The 18,306-nt window shown below is 38.0% G+C and overlaps 1 protein-coding gene across 5 annotated transcripts in view; it reads left to right on the top strand.

Annotated features, from left to right (window-relative positions):
- The window catches only part of LMBR1 (limb development membrane protein 1), a 77,476-nt gene that overhangs the window by 37,681 nt on the left and 21,489 nt on the right, over positions 1-18,306 (top strand). For 4 of the 5 annotated variants that reach the window (XM_063324415.1, XM_063324413.1, XM_063324412.1 and 1 more), the window contains 4 exons: positions 10,060-10,186; positions 10,628-10,696; positions 13,184-13,248; positions 14,375-14,447. In XM_063324415.1, coding sequence (XP_063180485.1) covers positions 10,060-10,186; positions 10,628-10,696; positions 13,184-13,248; positions 14,375-14,447 — 334 coding nt within the window. The remainder of the gene's footprint in view (positions 1-10,059; positions 10,187-10,627; positions 10,697-13,183; positions 13,249-14,374; positions 14,448-18,306) is intronic. The other variant, XM_063324414.1, reaches the window with a different exon arrangement.

The raw sequence follows: 18,306 nt of genomic DNA, 5'->3' as shown, positions 1-18,306 counted from the left end.
CACTGGGTTTTCGAATACTTTTTATTTTTTTTTTCCCTGAGATACTTTTTTTAGGCAGAAATGAGTAGTTTTCAAATTTTGTTTGGATAGAGCATTCTTAATGCCCTCTATAGACCCTTCTGTTTGTGACAGACGATATCTAAAAATCCTGAAACGTGTTTCTTCATTTTTTATTATTGCCAGTTTATCATATAAGTCATAAAACTATTTAATTTAAACTAGAAAATTTTGCCGTCCTTTCGGAAGGGGTTATTCACACATGCAGTATCCCTGAAATGGCTGTGATTGAGGGGATCCAGAAGCCCCCTCTCCTAGTCACAGGAAAAAGGCAGATGCCTCTAAGAATTGGGCACGTCTGAGTTAGAGGCTTCAAGAAGGCAATATGAACACGTTTCCATCTCAGTATTTGCGTTCCTTTTATTAAATGGTAAGAAACATTAAATTAATCTGCTGCTGTTTTTATTTGAGCATGGTGATTTTTTTTTATATAAAAATGGCTGGTTTGTGCATGAGGAATATTTTATTAAGATTTGAATACTGGAATATTTGCACATTAATCTGTGTTCTCATTTGAGTCTTCATTGACACCAAGAAGTGACCTTTCAGAACAAACAAAAACATTGTATCTATTTTAAGTCTCTTTATGCACTTTTGTTACTTCATACAAAAATGAAAAAAGACTTTACAGATTTAATAGAAATGTCATTTTAATTCACAGAGATGAAAATTGCCGTATAATTTCATATTGATAGTGGCAAGTTTTAATGTAAATATCTTAATCATATAAAGGTATGAAACAATTTTCTAATTGGCTTCCTTTTATTAAATGAGGCTTTACTAGGTAAACACAACTTCTGATTCCCTCTCTAAAAACAATGGTTTTTTTTCATTATTACTGATAACCAGCAGTAGTAAGAATTTGTAAGGCAGCCAACAACTTTATTTACAAAGGAGGAGAGGAAGAAGGACCAGTGAGTTTGTCTCCCATCCCTGACCATCTTATTTTTTTTATTTTTGAAATTTTTTTCTTTTTTTTGGGTGTAGCTTTTTGAAGGATTTCCCAGCTTATTAAAAGGAGCTTCCAGCAGTTTGGAGCTCTGGCCAATTCCTAGATGTGTGCCTTCTTTCTGATCTTGTTTAACCTTGCAGATGGTTAGTAATAGACATTGACACCAAAAAAACTTCAGGTTTATCTTTATTTTAGAACTTTAATAGTGACCTGTGTATTTCTACATGTCATTTGCTTTTGGGAACTGTCTTGGTGGTTTCTTTCTGCTAGAAACACAATGGCAAATTCCAAGTTTTTCTTTATACTTTTGCATTACTTAATCCTCTGCTAAGCTACAAAGAAGTTGGAAAATATCTATTTATCTTCCTATCGCTCCAGTCTAGCAGGAAAGATTCTTTCTGATCCAAAAGTAAATGATTAGAGGGAGACTCATAGTGTCAGAAATCCCGCAGCTCCCATGTTGTTGTTGCAGGTGGCTTTGGAAAGTCTGGGAAACTTGGTAGGTGGAGGGAGTGGAGCATCTAAGAGCTAATTAGTGAGGGCTGGGCTAGGAAATGGAACAACAGAGCAAACTTGGGGGAGGAAGGGGTAGCATTGGGACAGTCATCACTTTACTTGGTGTGTGCTTTCATTTCTTACTTCCCTTCCCCCCAGAAAGGTTTGGGTTGTATGCTTTTACTACACTGTAAATAGATCCGCATACATCCTTTTTAATGAGAGCTTAGACATAATCCTGGTGGTTTGGGCTTTTTTGTTTGTTTGGGTTTTTTCCCCAGTAGTTTCTTTCTGCAAAGGAGGTTAGGGCAGGCTGCAGCAGGGTAGTCACATACATCTGACGGCTGCAGGCTGTACTTACTTTATTGCAGCTAGTAGGTGTTTGCATTTTCTCTGATATTCTGTCTAGCTTTTCCTCGTTTTAAGAAATTGGTATGTCTTCTGTTACAAAACTTGGAAGGAATGTTTTTCTAATACACTATTTCTATGTTAAATATGCCGGAATGATACCTAGATGTAGAAGAGTGAAGTGTATGCTCTTTCCTTAAGCAATTTGAATCCATGTATTTGAAACAATGCCTTAACTGCTAGGCAAAAAGTGAATCTCACATTATCGTTTTCACTGGAGTCCGTCTTGTATTGGATAATTAAATAGATACTAGGGAAAAAAGGAGAAAGAAATGTGTTTTATCTCAGTCGCAAGGATGCAAGTCTGCAAAGAGCCTGTCATGGTTCTTAGGTTATTTCAGTGAGTTATTTGTATGCAGTGATGTCAATAGGAAAGTTTGATGGATATGGACCCCAAAATACACTGTAACACTGTGGTTTGGATACTCTTCTGGGACATTGGAGAAGTGGGCCTAAGTTTTCTTTGGCAGAGGAGTCACTCCAGTGGGTGTGCTGCATCCTGGATAGATGTCCTTTTCACCAGTCTACTAAATAAAGGCATCTTTTTTTTGACCTCTCGTTGAGGTCAAAAATTGGTCCTTCATTTCCAACTTGGCAGGCATAATTCTTATGCGTATTGCTACATGTCTTTAGCCAATACCCAAAGAATTAATCATGGTTTTTTTCCTTCAAGTTCCTTTAACTTTCATTTTGTTTTTCTCATGTTCATTTTAATCTTAAAATCCCCATAGGCTGGAAGGATTCTGTGAGGGAAGAGGTGGTGTGGGACAAGACACAGTCAGCACTGGTTACAGTTTGAAGTCTTTGGTTCTTGCGTGGAGACTTTTTTTCTGATTGCTTGACTCGTATGCCTGAATATATTATTTCTTGATTAAAATTTTTTAGTTTGCTCTGTGAGGGTTCTGAGTCATTGGCTTCTGCATTTTTAAAATGAACTGAGTTTTCCTAAAACTACAGCTTCTGTTTTTGACTTGGTAATTTGTTGTAATCTCCTAAGGTAATGATTCCTTTACTAAATATCAGTGTGCTAAATGTAGTATGTGTTTCCATGCTACCTGATGGAAAATGGGTCTCCTTCACATAAAAAAAATAAATACTTCTGCATTGCCTTGAATAGGTCAGAACAAAGATTGCTCCAAGTATGGTTTTTAACCATAGAAATGGTTAGAATGCTTGAAGATGATCTCTTCACTAATGCTCACAAATTGAGAAGGTTGGGGGGGGTATCCCATGCTACAAATGTAACTGATGTTAATACATAAAATACATAACATCCCCAGCCTCATACCTGCTGTAATTCTCATGGGTTTTTTAGTGCCTCCATTTGTTTTCCGTGGATGTTAGCTCGCGTGTTTGTTGCAGTCAGCCTCTTGCTGAACAAACCTTAAGGTTACTAAGACTCCTTTTTGTCACATGAAAACAATGGGCTTCATGTGTGCTTTAAATGTGCCATGATTGCAGAAATGTTTCCCAGGCTTTCCCTGTGGGTCAGGGCATAGTGTAAAAAGTAATGTTTGCCTACCTTGCAAGAGGTCAAGATGTCCAAGCAGAACTGTGTTCAAATATTCAACACCATAGAAACTTTGTTAGAACTCTCTGGTTTTGCGTGTAATGTTGTAATTTTTACTTCCTTGATAATAACTCTTTTGATTATTTTTTTTTCTCCACAACTTGCAACCAAATTAAAATGTAGAATTAACTAGAATTAACAAAAGTCATACTGTGTTGTACGTTAGTGATGTAGTTCCAAAAATGTCCATCTGGTAAGAACTAATAATTTGTTTATCAGAATAACTATAACCAGGTAATGTTCCAAGAAAGAAACATTTTTTTCTTGAGGTAGGGGTGGGGCTGTACAAACCTCAAGATCCTTAGAATGTGTTTGTAGGACAGCTTTCACTTGTAGAGAGCTTCAAATGCTCTATTTGTTCATCTTTTATTTTTGTGGGTTTTTTTTCCCCTCCCCTCATTAGTGCACAGGGAAGATGACAGATATTACTGTACTTCTGGCAAGTTCCAGGCTGCTGGGGTTGATGTATTAAACGTCTTCTCTTTAAGAAAATATTTCACTTCGTTAAGCACTCACGTTAAAAAACTAGGTGGATTTTGAAAATGTGAGTAAAAAGTGTAGGTGAGCTGTTGTGCCTAAACTGTGAAACTTTGATGTTTATAAAAAAGAAAAAAAGGAGGGGGTTAAAGTGTATAATGTGCCAGTCTTTTTTTCCCCGATTTTCTTGATAAACAGTTTAATTGTAACTTCTATCAGATTATAATAACTAGCTTCCAAAAGTTTTTGTTGACCATATTTTATTTTTTTAATCCTCCACATGAGACTCGTTCTATGTGTCAAGTTGGCCTCTATGATGCCAAGCTTCCGTGACAATAGGGAACCACGCAGGTAATTCACTTTCAGAAGTCCATTTTGCCTTATGGATTATCTGAAACTCGCTTGAGGAAACTGCAAGCTGTTGGATGTGTTTTTGTTTTCCCGCTTAGCAGTTACCAAAGACCATTTTTCGTGTCTGTAGTGCTGGAAGCAATGACAGTTCATGTTTTGGTCTAGATACATACCTTCATAGAAAAAGCCTTTAAAATTGAGCTACTAAAACTAAAATCACTGTCTAGCAAGAGGCGCGCCACCTTCCTTCACGTTGCGGTTCATGCTTCCCAAAGGAGGGCCCTAATTGAGTCTATCCTGGGAACAACATTCCTCTTATATTTGGACCTACAGAGAAACATATGTGTGAATTGAAGACCAAAGATCAGGTGGTTCTTCTCAGCACTTCTACCTTTCTTTTAGCTCACATTATTGCTGTCCCTTTCCCTTTTGCTCTTTCCGTTTCACATCCAGTTCATCTCTCTCTCCTCCTTGGTGTTTGATAGCCTTCCCTCTTCTCTCCATATCCCTTGGGAGCAGGAGCAGCACCTACAGAAGTGAGAATGCTTTCTGAGCCCCTTTTCTATAATAAAAAAATGTGTTCATGTCATGCTTGTTTTTGGAGATCTTCAGGGAGTGTCTGAAGGAATAACCATTGTCTACATTGCTTCATTCATTTCCTTTGAGGACTATGTGTCCTGGTTACAGATTCAGATTTTTCTAATCTTCCTGACTGCCAAATAATCTTTCGAATCCTAGGTTTTATTCTAGACAAGCTTTTTTTGAAAGCAATATTTTTTTTTTCTAGGTCCTCCTACATCCCTTATTTCTTTCCCACTCTTCTCTCCTTGTGCGCACAAATATAAGCTGAAGTCACAGCAATATTCTTAGTGTATAGCAGTGAAAGTAAGAAAACCCAACCACCTTAACTTGTATTTCTATTCCCCATTTAATTTTATAGCTTCAAGCTCAATTACATTTTGTGCAGTTTGTGATTTTCTTTTTGATATCTGGTATTTGTAGCACTGTAAAAATTATTTTTTTTTTTTTAAAATCTTGGTGTGGGTTGTTGACTTGTTGTTTTTTTGTTACCTCTCCAGCTTAACCAGTATCCCAGCGGTAAATGACCAAGAGAAAGTAAGGGATTTGACCTCATTAAAATTAATGTGCTAACAGAAGTACTGCAGGGGCCAGCTTGCCTTACTGAAAAGAGAGCAAGTGTGTTGCCTGAGCTCACTCTTCTCGTTTAGAATTGTCTTATCACCATATTTTAAAACAACACAATTTAGCCTGAGGTGGAAGGGAACATTTAAAATTATTTCTAAAGACTGTGGTTGTGTTCGTCTTGTAAGTCTACAGCATGGGAGAGTTATTTAAGGCTGTGTAGTTAATGCTGTACTGAAACCTGGGTTTGATGTTTTAATTGATAGTGGTGCCAAGGTACCACTTATACCACCAAGGTACTCCTTATACCCTCCTTAATAGGCTGTGCAGACATTTTATAATTTGTTTCAGTCTGCATCTTATGTTTGAATTCTTCTTTAGATACTAGAACATAGGGTAGATGTGAACCAGTCTTTTTCCCTCACTGTGTCAATACCCTGGAGGTATCCTTCTGGTGTTCACTGTGTGATTCGTGCTTGGTTTGGAGATAAGGAAATTCCTCCTCCCTTAAAACAGATTTAACTGCAAGTGGAATTTGGTATCTTCATTCTGTTCGTAATGAAGGACACCTCAAGAATGAAGTAGTACGTGTGTTACCAAATGTGGGTTTGAAAGTTGAGATCTAGAACAACTTTCTGAAAAACCTGATGCAAGCTGGTTGGTTGTATAGCGCTTGCTTTCCTTGTTTTCCGCCTGTCAGAACCATTAGGAAAAGAAGACTAGGTGAAGACTCGGACAACTTAGTTTTCCTTCTCAAATACAATACAGAAAACTAAAAATACAAAGCATTTCCCCATTCTTCTTTCTTATAATCAGTTTAGTTTCTGTAGGAATGTTAAGCAGTGATCCCAGGAGCTCAGGAGCTGTTTTCTCCTGATTAAACAGTCGAACTGGAAACCTCTGATGTAAAAGGTGACTGTTCCCTGCTCCTTGCCTTGCCTGCCCCTGTATGTGTACATACGTGTGCGAGTGCACACACGCTGAACTTGCTGGGTAGGTCACCTCCTTCATTCGTGTGGCAACAGTTTCCTTTGGTTCCATCTGCACACTGACAATGAGGAATCGAAGCACTCTTCCAATTGATTCCATCACAGTCACTTTTTTGACACTAAGATTTAGTGCTGTATTACTATTTTTTTTTTCCTTGCTTACTTAGAATGCTAATCTGGAGTAGTCCTACATACCTACACTACGTGTTTTTTCATAGTGTACTCATTTGTTAATTCTGTACTCGAGACAGATACGATGGTGTAGACTGAAGATGAACAGTAAACGTACTTTTACAAGCTGACTTGAAATCTCCATTTTTTAGATGGGATTGTCACTGTTTTTGAAGGTGGCAGACTCTAATGCTCCTTTTCACACAAAAAAATGTGAGGAATAAATGGTTTCATAAAGTGCAACAAGTATTATGTGAAATAGAAGTGGCAGTATCTTCTGTGCCATGAAGATATGCCGTGACATTTGGTTCATCTAAGAAATCTGAGTAATATAATGGAGCTGTGGGAGAGAAGGGAAATGACTCAAAGAGGAAATGTTAAGCCAAAACCAAAATGTCAGCGAAGAAGTCTTTGCTCAGAAAAAAGAATTAAAAATCCAGCATTGAATTTCAATGGTTATTTGCATAGCTCTGCTTTCATTGAAAGAAAATTAAACGTTGCTTGTATTTACCTGTGTTTTCTCTGTGCTCTCAGTCAGGAGTGTAGATTTTTGCCCAGCTCTTAAATTAGTGATGTTACTAATGATAATGTTCAAGTGCTAAACTTTTCACCTAAACAAACAAAATTACCTTCAGCAAAAATAAGTAGTAAGGGTGCCTAAGGCTCACCTCTCACTTCTTTTCTGTGATTCTCCAGAATTTTTCTGTGTGCCTGTGGGGGGAAATTGTGTACCTTTCATTCCTTACAAGTAGCAGCTAATAGGTACGCTAATGTAAGTAAGTACGAACTAATGGGCCTGGAACATTAATGTTTTAATAGGGCACAGTCTTACGGATGCCTAATTGAGATTAAGTATTTACCTATAGGCTTTAAACATCTTAATTTTTAATTTTTCTTAATCCTGGACTGTTACCAGGTATTCATTAGTGCCTATGACAGAATGTTTCTATCTAGTCACTTCATTGAAGTTCTTAAAAATATTACTATTTTACTATTTTTAAATGATCATCAGTGTGTGAATCCTATTGTCTATGTGCACTGTGGAATGTAGCAATTGTTCCACCCTTGGAGTTAACATGTCAGTCCTGCTTTTCAATGCATATGTGAGACTGCAGCTTTGCTCATGTGTCACATAGGTGCAGAAACAGGTGTAACTAGTGAGAACAGGAGATTGGTCCAATTTTCTGAGAATCAAAGATTATTCAAACTAGCATGGAACCCAAAAACCAGGGAAGGCTCGTTAGGCAGCTAACTGGCTTTTTCTAGAGTTTGTGCCAGTGGTACTTCTGGCCAAAAGCAGTGGTTACCTCCGAGTACGTGCTGTGGTCATCTCTCTTTTTGAGACAGAGTGTTATTTGTATTGTCCTGGTCTTACCTGACTTCGTATTACTTGCAGTAAATGTGAAAAAGTTATTTACAATTGACTGTATCCATCACAGTGTATTTCTTCTTTATCTGTTTTGACAATTGTGCTACTCCATCCAAGGGAGGAGGATTTGGTGTTCAGGTTGCCATGTAAAATGAAATATTTTACAGGTTTGTCCAGAAGAATCTATTGCTGTGAAATCTGAAGTCAGAGAGCCTGAGATTTGTGCATGTGTCTTGTAGTAGGGAAGTCAGGAATCCACTTTCTGTGGCTAAGGCTTTCAGAAACCCAGAAGGCAGCTTTGTGTTTTCCTCTGCCTAGGAGAGGAAAGGAGCCTTCAAGGCTTTTCGAAAGCTTGAAGCAGATCTCTGTGCGTGCATCCTTGAATGTTTTGGGTTTTCTTCTAGTCCTGTAACTTCCTTCTGTTGTAAGGTGAAGGCTCTATATCAGTGCTAAGTACTTAGACCGTAATCTGGTTGTTTCCTGGTAATTTATTGCTCAAGTTCAAAACTTTAATAATAGACATGTGGCTATTTAATCTTCAAATATATATATTTGGCTTAGATGCTCACCTTCAAAATAACTCATGGAAGGCTGAAGGCTAGTTTCTGAGAACTACAAAAATAACCTTTTTTAATAACTTTTAACAACATCAAAGTCACTTTTATTGTACACAAAATACATTTTAGGGGTAAATCTATATCCTATCCATAATGCCTTTAATTTGAATTTTGGTGTTTGAGATCCTTTATGAGTTGGACTTGATCTGCCCACTTAAACCTTACAGGGAATTTGGTGAAGGGCTTTTTTTGTCTGTTTTTCCTTCATGCCACCATAGCTGTTCTGCAGAGGGTTGAGATGGTGGAGAGGAACTGGTGTGCTAGACGAGATAAGTGCTCACGGTTAGGATGCCTCATTCGTGGTGGGATGCAGTAGTTATGTAGGGAGGCATAATTTTCAGGGTAAATGTCATGGAAAGATTACCCTCTTGCATTAAGCAGTGAGGGAAGAGGTGATAAAAGTAGACAAATAATAAAGTAAAACAAGCTTTCAGCTTTTAACTATAAAGTAGACTTTTCATTGGAATATACACAAATTGGGATGAATCTGTGTAAGGAACAAGAGATGGAGTTTGTTTGTGGAGATGTATACTGGCAAATGAAAAACAAAAGTAAAATTGTTATGTGAACAGCAATCTGATGGTCCGTTAATAGCAAGGATGACTGAAGAAAGTGTCCGAATAACTCTGTTGCTTAAAAATACAGTAAACAACGATAAAAAAAATTAAATATAACTTTGTGTATTATTTGGTATATTTACACTTGCAAATCTAACACTCAACTATTAGAGTGTTGTTACATTTCTAGACTGGAGCGAATGCTGTGATACATAACCTTGTAGGCCTGCGATTTGTGTGTGTTGGAAGCGAGACGTTGGTGTTCCGCTCAGCTGGCAGGTTTTGGAGGCGGCTGCAGCAGCAGAACGTGGGCAGAGTCGGGGCGGGCAGTAACGCCGAGCGTACGCTTGAGGGCTCTGAAGACTGCGAGGAACGGCGCAAGAAGCCATTGCCGTTGAAGAATGTATTTTAACTAAATTGGTGCATTGTACCTGCGCAGGGTTTAATGCTTGCGGGGCCATTTGGCTGTTCGCCATAATTGGCTTTCCATTCCCTTGATTGGAATCATAGATAAAAATTTGCTAATCCACTTTCTTTGCTGAAAGTATTAGAAAAGTAATCCATCTTTTAAAAATGCTCAAGCAAAATCATATGGTATAAAGAATACTTTATGGAATAATGAGATTAATGAGAATTGTGAGGCATATGCAATTTAAAACATTTTTCTGTGGTTTTAAGGGGAAAAATGCAATCTGGGCACTATAAAGCCATAAGTACTTCCTTTTTTATGCGCTGCCTTCTAAATGTGCATTACATGTTATGCTTTTGTCTACACGTTAAAATGTGAGTATATATTTAGGAAGAAGGAACTGCTATTTGTTTGTATTTTTCTTATGTTTGAAAATACCCGATTCTAAGTTCTTGGCTGTGTTCTTCCCTCCCTCTCCCCTCTTCTGCCCACAGGGCATCAGAGCACGCATTTTGGAAACCCTTGTAATGCTTATTCTTCTTGCACTGCTTATCCTTGGCATCGTATGGGTGGCTTCAGCGCTCATAGACAATGATGCTGCCAGTATGGAGTCTTTGTATGGTATGGAATTCAAAAAAAACACCACAGTAGTTTAATTTTAATTGTGGAAATGGATGTTTTCAATTAAATGTCTTTCCAGAAAATGCTATATGAGTATTGCACAGCTTGTGAAGAAGCTGTATTAGTTTAGTCAATACCATTTTTGCTGTTAAATCTGTTTTTAGCGTGCTGAGAAGTTCCATGCTCATGTGGACGTGACGTAGGTTAAAAACAAGTGATGTAAGTGCAATGGAAATAAAAACTGAAGATATTTTTCAAGCTAAAGTACTTGGGGATTTAGTTGCCTACAGGAGATTATTAATTGAGTAATTCTTAATTTATTCTTGAAAATACAATTGTTCATTCCTGAATGCTTACAAAAAGAAGTGAATTCAGTTGTACTTGTGACATAAGTAGCCTATTTGTAATAAGCTAAGACTGTGCTCAATATTTTCTTTACAGACCTCTGGGAATTCTACCTCCCGTATTTATATTCCTGTATATCACTGATGGGATGCTTGTTACTTCTGTGTAAGTATTTTCTTGATTATTCTAAAAGATGAATGATTTTATGTATTTTTTTTTTAAAGATCAAAGGAAGATTTTGTTGTGAAAATTAAGATTGTGAAAGTTAAGAGTGTGAATTTTTTTTATTATTAAGTTTAAATTTAGATGTAAACTTATTAGGTTTGAGTTCTGAAGTTTGTACAAACGCTACCTTACATTTTTAGGTTTTGATGGACTTCACGCCTCACCCAAAATAATTTCAACTTCTAACTTTTTAAAGCAGGTATTTGAAAAATAGGGACTCCATTCTGCAAAGAAAAACACAATTTTGAAATGAAATGTCTGCAGGAGGTCAGTAGTGTGGAGAGGAAGTTAGTTTGGAACGCTTAGTTTGTCCTATATTGAGTAAATGATCCTTCTTCCTTTCTTTAATTGAAAATCTCCCTGTATAGACAGAAGTTGGAACACAGTGCAATTAGCTTTCGTAACCACCAGACTGGTACCTGGCCAGTCTGGAGGTCAGTTATAAGATTGCATGTAAAACAGTAAAAAAACCCAGCCCAACAAACAAACCCCAACCTTATACTGACTGCTCCTAACCAGAGGTCAGTCATCCGTGTTTAGGGGGATAAGAAAGATGATGGAAGGCTCCAAATCCCACTTACAATTTCAGCACCCCCCACCTCCCACCCTCCTCAAATAACTTCTAGAAAATTGCTGAAAGGGGGGCAGAACAGCTCCTTTCCAAGATTATCATGTTTTCACCTGTTCTTCAGGCTTTATAGTTTACAGCTAACGCTTACAGGGCTGTCACTGTGGAGAAAGGGTGGGGAATGATAGATTAAACCAAAACTGAGCAGATCTGCATGAAAGGTGCTGCTCAGAGAGACCTCGGTGAGTCTCCTTAGGTTCTCTGTATGTGGAGGTTTGTAAATCCACGGCAATGGAGGGAGGCTGGGGGGGGGGAAGTGTAAAAAAAAAAAAAAAAAAAAAAAAAGGCACCAAGTGGTTCTGAATGTCTGCTGTGGGCTGTTCAAGAGTGGGGTTCGCACAAGTTGCTGAACGTTTTAACGGGGATGTCAGCTTACAAACTTCCTACATCTGATTTGCAGTTCGTGTCAGCGGAGCTGGAAACACAGAGTGTACTCTGGGGCTATTGTAATCCAGTTCACCATTAAATAACTGGGATTAAATGCTAATTTTGGGAAGTTATTTGTAGTTTGTACAAGCAAATCACTGAAGTTATTTAAGGCCCTCCAAGCTGGTTATAACTGTGTAGCTGAACAGGCAGCATCCAGCACGTGGGAAAGTGGTGGATGCTGGGGGGGTTTCATTAGATCTTCAGCTGGCCTAGTTGCGGAGGCAGCGGATGAGTGAGGCTTATTGCAGTGGTGATTTGGAGCATCGCTTCCTTTCTCTTTTCTCCTTTTCCCGCAGGCTTCCTCTGTAGTAGAGAAGAGTAGCTGAAGCTAGCCTTTTTGAATACTCTTGTGTTTTTCCTGTGATACATAGTAGTTGTAGTGAAACACTAGTTAATAAAAATAAATCTAATCCTCACTATAAAATCTTGTGTGCTTTTCCTTTCTTTGGCAACACTGTTTTATTATAATGGAAACTAAATGTATGTTCTCATCCATGCTGTTACAAATTCCTTCCATCTCCTAAAGGCTGTGGTGTTTGAAGGCTGTTCTCCCTAAACTGATGATTTTTACTAATCACTTTCTATTATCATGATTTGAGCCCTTCTCCCAACAAGCATATATGCACCATACCTGAAAACCATCACAGGCTACAATCAAAAAGGGCCAGTTGTTGTTTCTTAGAAAAGTAGCTTAAAATCTGGTAGCTGAGCCTACTATGAACTGAAGCTGCAGTATAACTTTGAGAGCAAAGCAGCTTCATGATCTCTTGGCCCGTGCTAGTAGATTCAATGCACCTGAGATGTTCTCCAGTGCTGTGGCTAAGTAGTGTTGTTCCATCCGTGATATTGCGGTTTGCAGAAGGTGGCTGTGCACGTATTGCCGCGTGATAATGGTTCCTGGACTGCCTGAACTCCACAACTGCACCTGGGAATTGTTTGGGAAAGCGCTAACTGGCCCAGGGCAAATCATGCCAGGGGTAGTTCTAGCAATTTACTGGTGTAGACAATCAAGTCTTAATGCCCAGGAATGTATCCTGGCACTACTGAATTTACTAGTATAGACATAGCCTCTGGTTCCTCATGCTTTGAATAAATAATTACTTGAGCAAGTTTAAGATATCTGATTATATGGTGTTCCTTGTTGAATAAAAAAAAAAGGCAGTTATGCTCTTGGAGGGGAGAGATGCTTGTCTTGTTCAAAATTCGTATGATAGTAATGTGTTTGAAAGTTTGTATGGGAGTTTGAAGGTCTTGCAGTTCTCTTCAAAACCATACTTAGTTATATGTGGAATAGCATATTTGAACATCCAAATAAAAATCGGGTTTTGACTGACAAATGACTGGTTTGCGTGATCTTTCTTCCTCTGCAGTATGCACACCAGTGGGACTTTCACGGATGTTTACAGTAATGGGTCAGTTACTGGTGAAGCCAACAGTAAGTGTTACACAAATCTGTCCTCGTGTGCTATCCGTTAGAAGGTGGATAGCATTAGGGTACTTTCCGACAGAATGCTTACACTTCCACGTAACTCTCTCTTCAGTTCATCAGATTTTCTACAGTCAATGTTTGGGTACTTGTTTAAAAATTTTTATATAGGACAGAAGTCTCTTTTTTTTCATAGGAAAAGGGTTTTTTTAATAGTATAGATCTCCTCTGATTTTTCCAGTTTATATAACTGCTACTAACATTAATATTTATTGCCAGTGTTACCTACTACGTCTGTTTTGCAAATACCTGAAAAGCGTGGGCTTGTTCTGAGTTCAGGAGCAAAGGATGCAAGATTAACTAAGGCTGGATAACAAGAAGGGTACCTGGGGGTACGCTGGGATGGGTGAAACGTAGGTCGTTGGCATGTGTAAGAACTTCTTATCCATAGATACTCTGCTGTTCCTGTGCTGAACGCTGTGAGGGAACGGTGAAGTACAAGTACATACAAGTGCTCTAGTGACTTTGCTGTCATGTTTCCTAGTTTATATTTACTAAAATTTGGGTGCACTTAGGCATTCCTTTTCATTAGTCAGTTCAATCCTGAAAATACTAAGAAAATATATAGTCTTTTACTATCTATAAGCTTTAAACCCAAAACACCTGAAAGCATGGTAGGCAGACTTCGTTTATTTGGTTTTAGCTTCCAATAGCAATTTATATTTGCTTGAAATATTGGTTTATGTGAAAAGTCACTTCTTAATATACTTTTTCAAAAACTGAAGTTATTTTTGTTTAAATCAAATTGAGTGTGAAGGTTGATATGATTTGAATATGGGTCAGGTGTACTGTCCCTTCCCTTGTTCCCTGAATGTCTTTAGTTTGAAACAACATAAGAGCTTTAACCTGAAGTGGAAACTTAACAGAAAGTTTGCTTACAGTAAAGAAATAGGTCTGTAACAGAATGGAATAATCTTTTGTGGAGTTCTTCTTTGTTACCGGTATTGTAAAGTTGTGGACTATATATTTAAGATATAGGTTACTAGAACAAAATGAACTTGACTGGGTTAGCTCGGTCAGAAAAACAAGTGACTCTGATACTCAGTTCAGCTCATGTTTCTGTTTCCAAATACAGATCCTTGAAGACCTAGATGAGCAGATGTATATCATCACGTTAGAGGAAGAAGCAATTCAGAGGAGGCTTAACGGTACGCTTGTTCTGATCCTGCTTCAAATACAGTATTTAAAGTAGAGTGATTCTGGTCAGGGGTGTTGATCCTCACTGTTATGTAGTCTCTTCTCTCAAAATAGAAATTTTCAACATTTTAGTACGTAACAAGCGTTATAGGCTTACATTTCGTCGCTCACTGTTCAAGATTGGCTCGTGTGTGTGCGGTTTGCTTTGGTTTTGTTTTTAACATGTTTGTTAGCTCCAATATGTGAATACTCTGAGACTGAGGAAGCAAACTGAGTAGTTGACCAGACCCACCACCCTTACTGCAAAACAGTTTGGATTGGTAAATGACCGTACTTTAGCTTTGCCTGGAGAACAATGAATTTACATGAGCAAGAGGCTCTACTTCCTGCACTATGAGTTTTGGTTTTTATTTGGAGGATTTCCTCGGTTTCAGTTCATTATTATTTAGAATCTTAGGTAATAACTCATTAAACATCAGAGCAGTCCTTTATATTCTAGGAGATATTTGATGAATTTAGTAATTTAAATAATTCTATTAATGAACAGCTATACAAATGTCTTAGATGTCTTGTATTTAGTATTACAATTTTGCACTTCTTGATAAGGTGTTTCTGTTTTGAAGTATTTCAAAAACAGTATGAAGCTTTGGCTTTCTAGAGAAAGAGTATTGCAGCATGGCAGGCACCAATTACGGAAAATGTATCGATTCTATAAACCTGGAAATCATGTTGTACAAATTTTCTTCTGAATTGCTTTTAACAGCATGGGTAAGCGATCCATCCACAATTTATACAATTCCTTCAGGTTGGAAAACCGAAGATATTCATGTCATGACACATCCGTTGTTATGTTGTCTTATGACTTATTTTAGCCTTAATTTTCCTCATTTCCTGCCTTTCTCTCTGACTCTTCTGTCGTGTATCTCAACCTTTTCTTTCAAGTCTCCGTGAGGCTCCTTGGTCAGGGAAAGTACCTTTGATAACAGTAGATCATGGTGGTCGTCTTTATTGCAGTGTTTAAAATCTGTGGAGGAGTAGCGACTTTTGTGCTAAAGTCAGCCAGGGTTTCAGTTTAAAAGCAGTGTTCACCTTTGCTGTTTTAGAAGCTTAGGTTTTTACACTGACACGTGTATATATACACATTCACATACAGACATGCAAAAAGGTGCATGCAGTGAGTGTCTTTGAAGCTGGGATGGAGTAATTATAATTGTTCTGAGTGTTTGATGTTAGCTAGCAACTGTAAAATATTTGTTACTGAATGTTTAATGTTGTCATGGTGATTGTGCTTATGCGCAAGAAAAGCGATACAGAAAAATGACCCAATGGTTATTCAGGTATCTATTAGAAGTAGTGCCAAGTGGTTCCCGCTATTCAGGTGGAGAATGTGATTATTTAGTTGATGATTGTCTGCTGTTTTTCTGCATAGAAGTCTATGCAACAGTTGTTTGTATTGCAATTTAGTAATATCACTCGTGAGGTGGACCTAGTCTGTAGGTATCTGCTGATTGGATCTGGATTAAGGACCTGTGCAGGTGGCTCCCCCAGCCACTAGCCGAAAGACTGCGTTCTCTTGCAGCGAATCGGTTAGTATTCAAGGTAAAGTGGAACTGCAACCCACCCGTGTTCCCCGGAGCTCTCACCAGCCTGCTCTTGAGAGGTGAAAGATGTGGGGCTTAAATGTCTTTTGACAGGAGAGGGAACTGAATTCTTCTGTTTCATGTGCTGAAGGAATGGTATTGACACCACCATCTGAAGGAATGCTTGAAAACCCATAATCTGGTATACAGAGAAAATTAATGGACTTAAGCAGAAAAGTAAATAGAAATCTAAACTTGGATATAGCATGTAGGTGGAGGGCAATGCGTTATAAGCATTAGAAGATACTCTGCAGGATTTTTGTGAGTAATTATTTAAGTAATTTTAAGCATGGTTCCCATTTATGTGGCAAACGTGGAAAGCTTCATCTTCTCTGCCAAAAGTCTTTCTAATACATACAGATTATGCCAGAAAAATAGACACTGTTTTTGCCAGAACTATGAAGACTCATGATTATCATGTTTATTGCATTTTTAAAAAATTTGTACAAATGGAGGTGTGGTGCTAATTACATCAATAAAGGTAGTGCTATGATGTTAGAGGCAGGAATCTGTGACTTAACCCACAGATTGTGTAAGTATTTTTGTTGCTGTATCGGAGCAGATATATTAAGCTACACACTTCCCATGCCCCGGCTGTTGAAACTCTTCCACAGTTGTGGTAGTGGAAATATATGTGCTTAAGTAACCCTGCTGGACAGTTTAGCAGTAAAGTCTTCTGGAATATGTACTCTGTTTATATGTATAACCAAAGAATTGAGTTTTTATTAAAAATGAAGAGGACCAGAGCACAGGCTTAAGCAGTACTTGGTGGTTGTCAGTGCTGATTTTTCTTCTTGGTGGAATAATTGCTACGACGCTCCTAGCACTGCTTTGCCCTGCCCTAATTAATGTTTCCTCAGACAATGCCTGGACATAGGAAGGGTGTAGCATGAATCGCTGTTCCCACTGGATAGACTGGGTAAAGCCTCTGTTTTCAGACAACAAAAAAAAGTTTAGCTGTGTGAGCTGGTGCCTTCTTGATTCGTATAGATGTAACCGTTGTGGCGGTGATGCTGCTGATAGTATTCTGTAAAGCTCTTCATATTTGAAAATAAATCGAACTGTGAAGCTGCTTATCTTCTTTGCGGAAACTAATTTTCTTCCTTCTCAGATGTCTGCAGTGCATAACTGAAAATCGGAGGAGGAGGGAGGGGAAAGTTTGATCGTGTTATCTACCCTAGTATTTTTATCTATTGAAGAGATACTGGGCTTTGGGAAAATGTTTGTTTCCAGTGTATTATATTTCAGTACCCACATCACTCCTACAGTCGAAGAATAAAGCTGGGACTTTTTTATATTAAAAGAAAAAAGTTGCCTTCAGCTATTAGTTTTCCTGAATCCAAAGAGACGGGTGGGGTAGGATCAAAAATACTTACTTGATCAAAGTTATTGGCTCTGAAGGTATCCTTACCTATGTAAGAAAGATGAAAGGTGTTGTTTTTATTGCACGCTAGTAACAGTGTAATTTTGAACTAATTGGTGTTGAACTGCCAATCACCTAGGGGGAATGCAAATAGATACTCTTACAATTTCCTTTGAGGTACTGAAATCTTATGTCGGGGCTGGAAGAAAAACAGAATAATACCGTTAAATTGACCTTAAATGAGCTGCTTTGTGGCTTTCGTGGAGAATCCCTTCTAACTTTTCATTGCTAGTCCAAACAAGTCTTGTCTACCAATTTGATTTATTGGCTAGACAGCGCTGACATTGAACTTTGTGCGTGTTTGAAATAAAGCTAATGTTATAGAGCTTTTAAGAATTTAGCTGCATCCTTTTCAAATACTCTTTTGACTGATCTGAAACTTTGCCTTCCCCTCTCATAAAATATCCTTTTGTATAGCAACCTGTTGTTTGCTACTATTTTTAAGGAGGAACTAGAACAGCACGTAAATATGATTCAGAATGTCTACTCAAGTGTCTCCTAGGGACCTAATGTGATCATGCTGACTTTGTTGGAATGACTCCCGTGAATATCAGTGTTTTGAGCTCTAGATTTTTATATTGAGGGGAGGAAACAACATATATCTTGAATAAAGCTTTTCCTCAGAGACCCCTAAATCAATTATGGAGAAGAACATGTCAGATGCTAACTTGAGTTTTCTTACTTTTTCAGCTGCTCCCTTTAAAGTTCTTGAGACTTTTTCCCCCAAGCTCTCTAGCTGTCCTTTTTCTTAACTCGTAATTAATTAGTCATTCCATAAAACAAATGTCTTAAACTTTTTTTGGAGGG

The sequence above is a fragment of the Chroicocephalus ridibundus genome, chromosome 2, assembly GCF_963924245.1.
Source record: "Chroicocephalus ridibundus chromosome 2, bChrRid1.1, whole genome shotgun sequence".
Classification (NCBI taxonomy): domain Eukaryota; kingdom Metazoa; phylum Chordata; class Aves; order Charadriiformes; family Laridae; genus Chroicocephalus; species Chroicocephalus ridibundus.
Note: the sequence above shows the minus strand (reverse complement) of the source record. Positions and strands in the feature narration are given on the sequence as shown.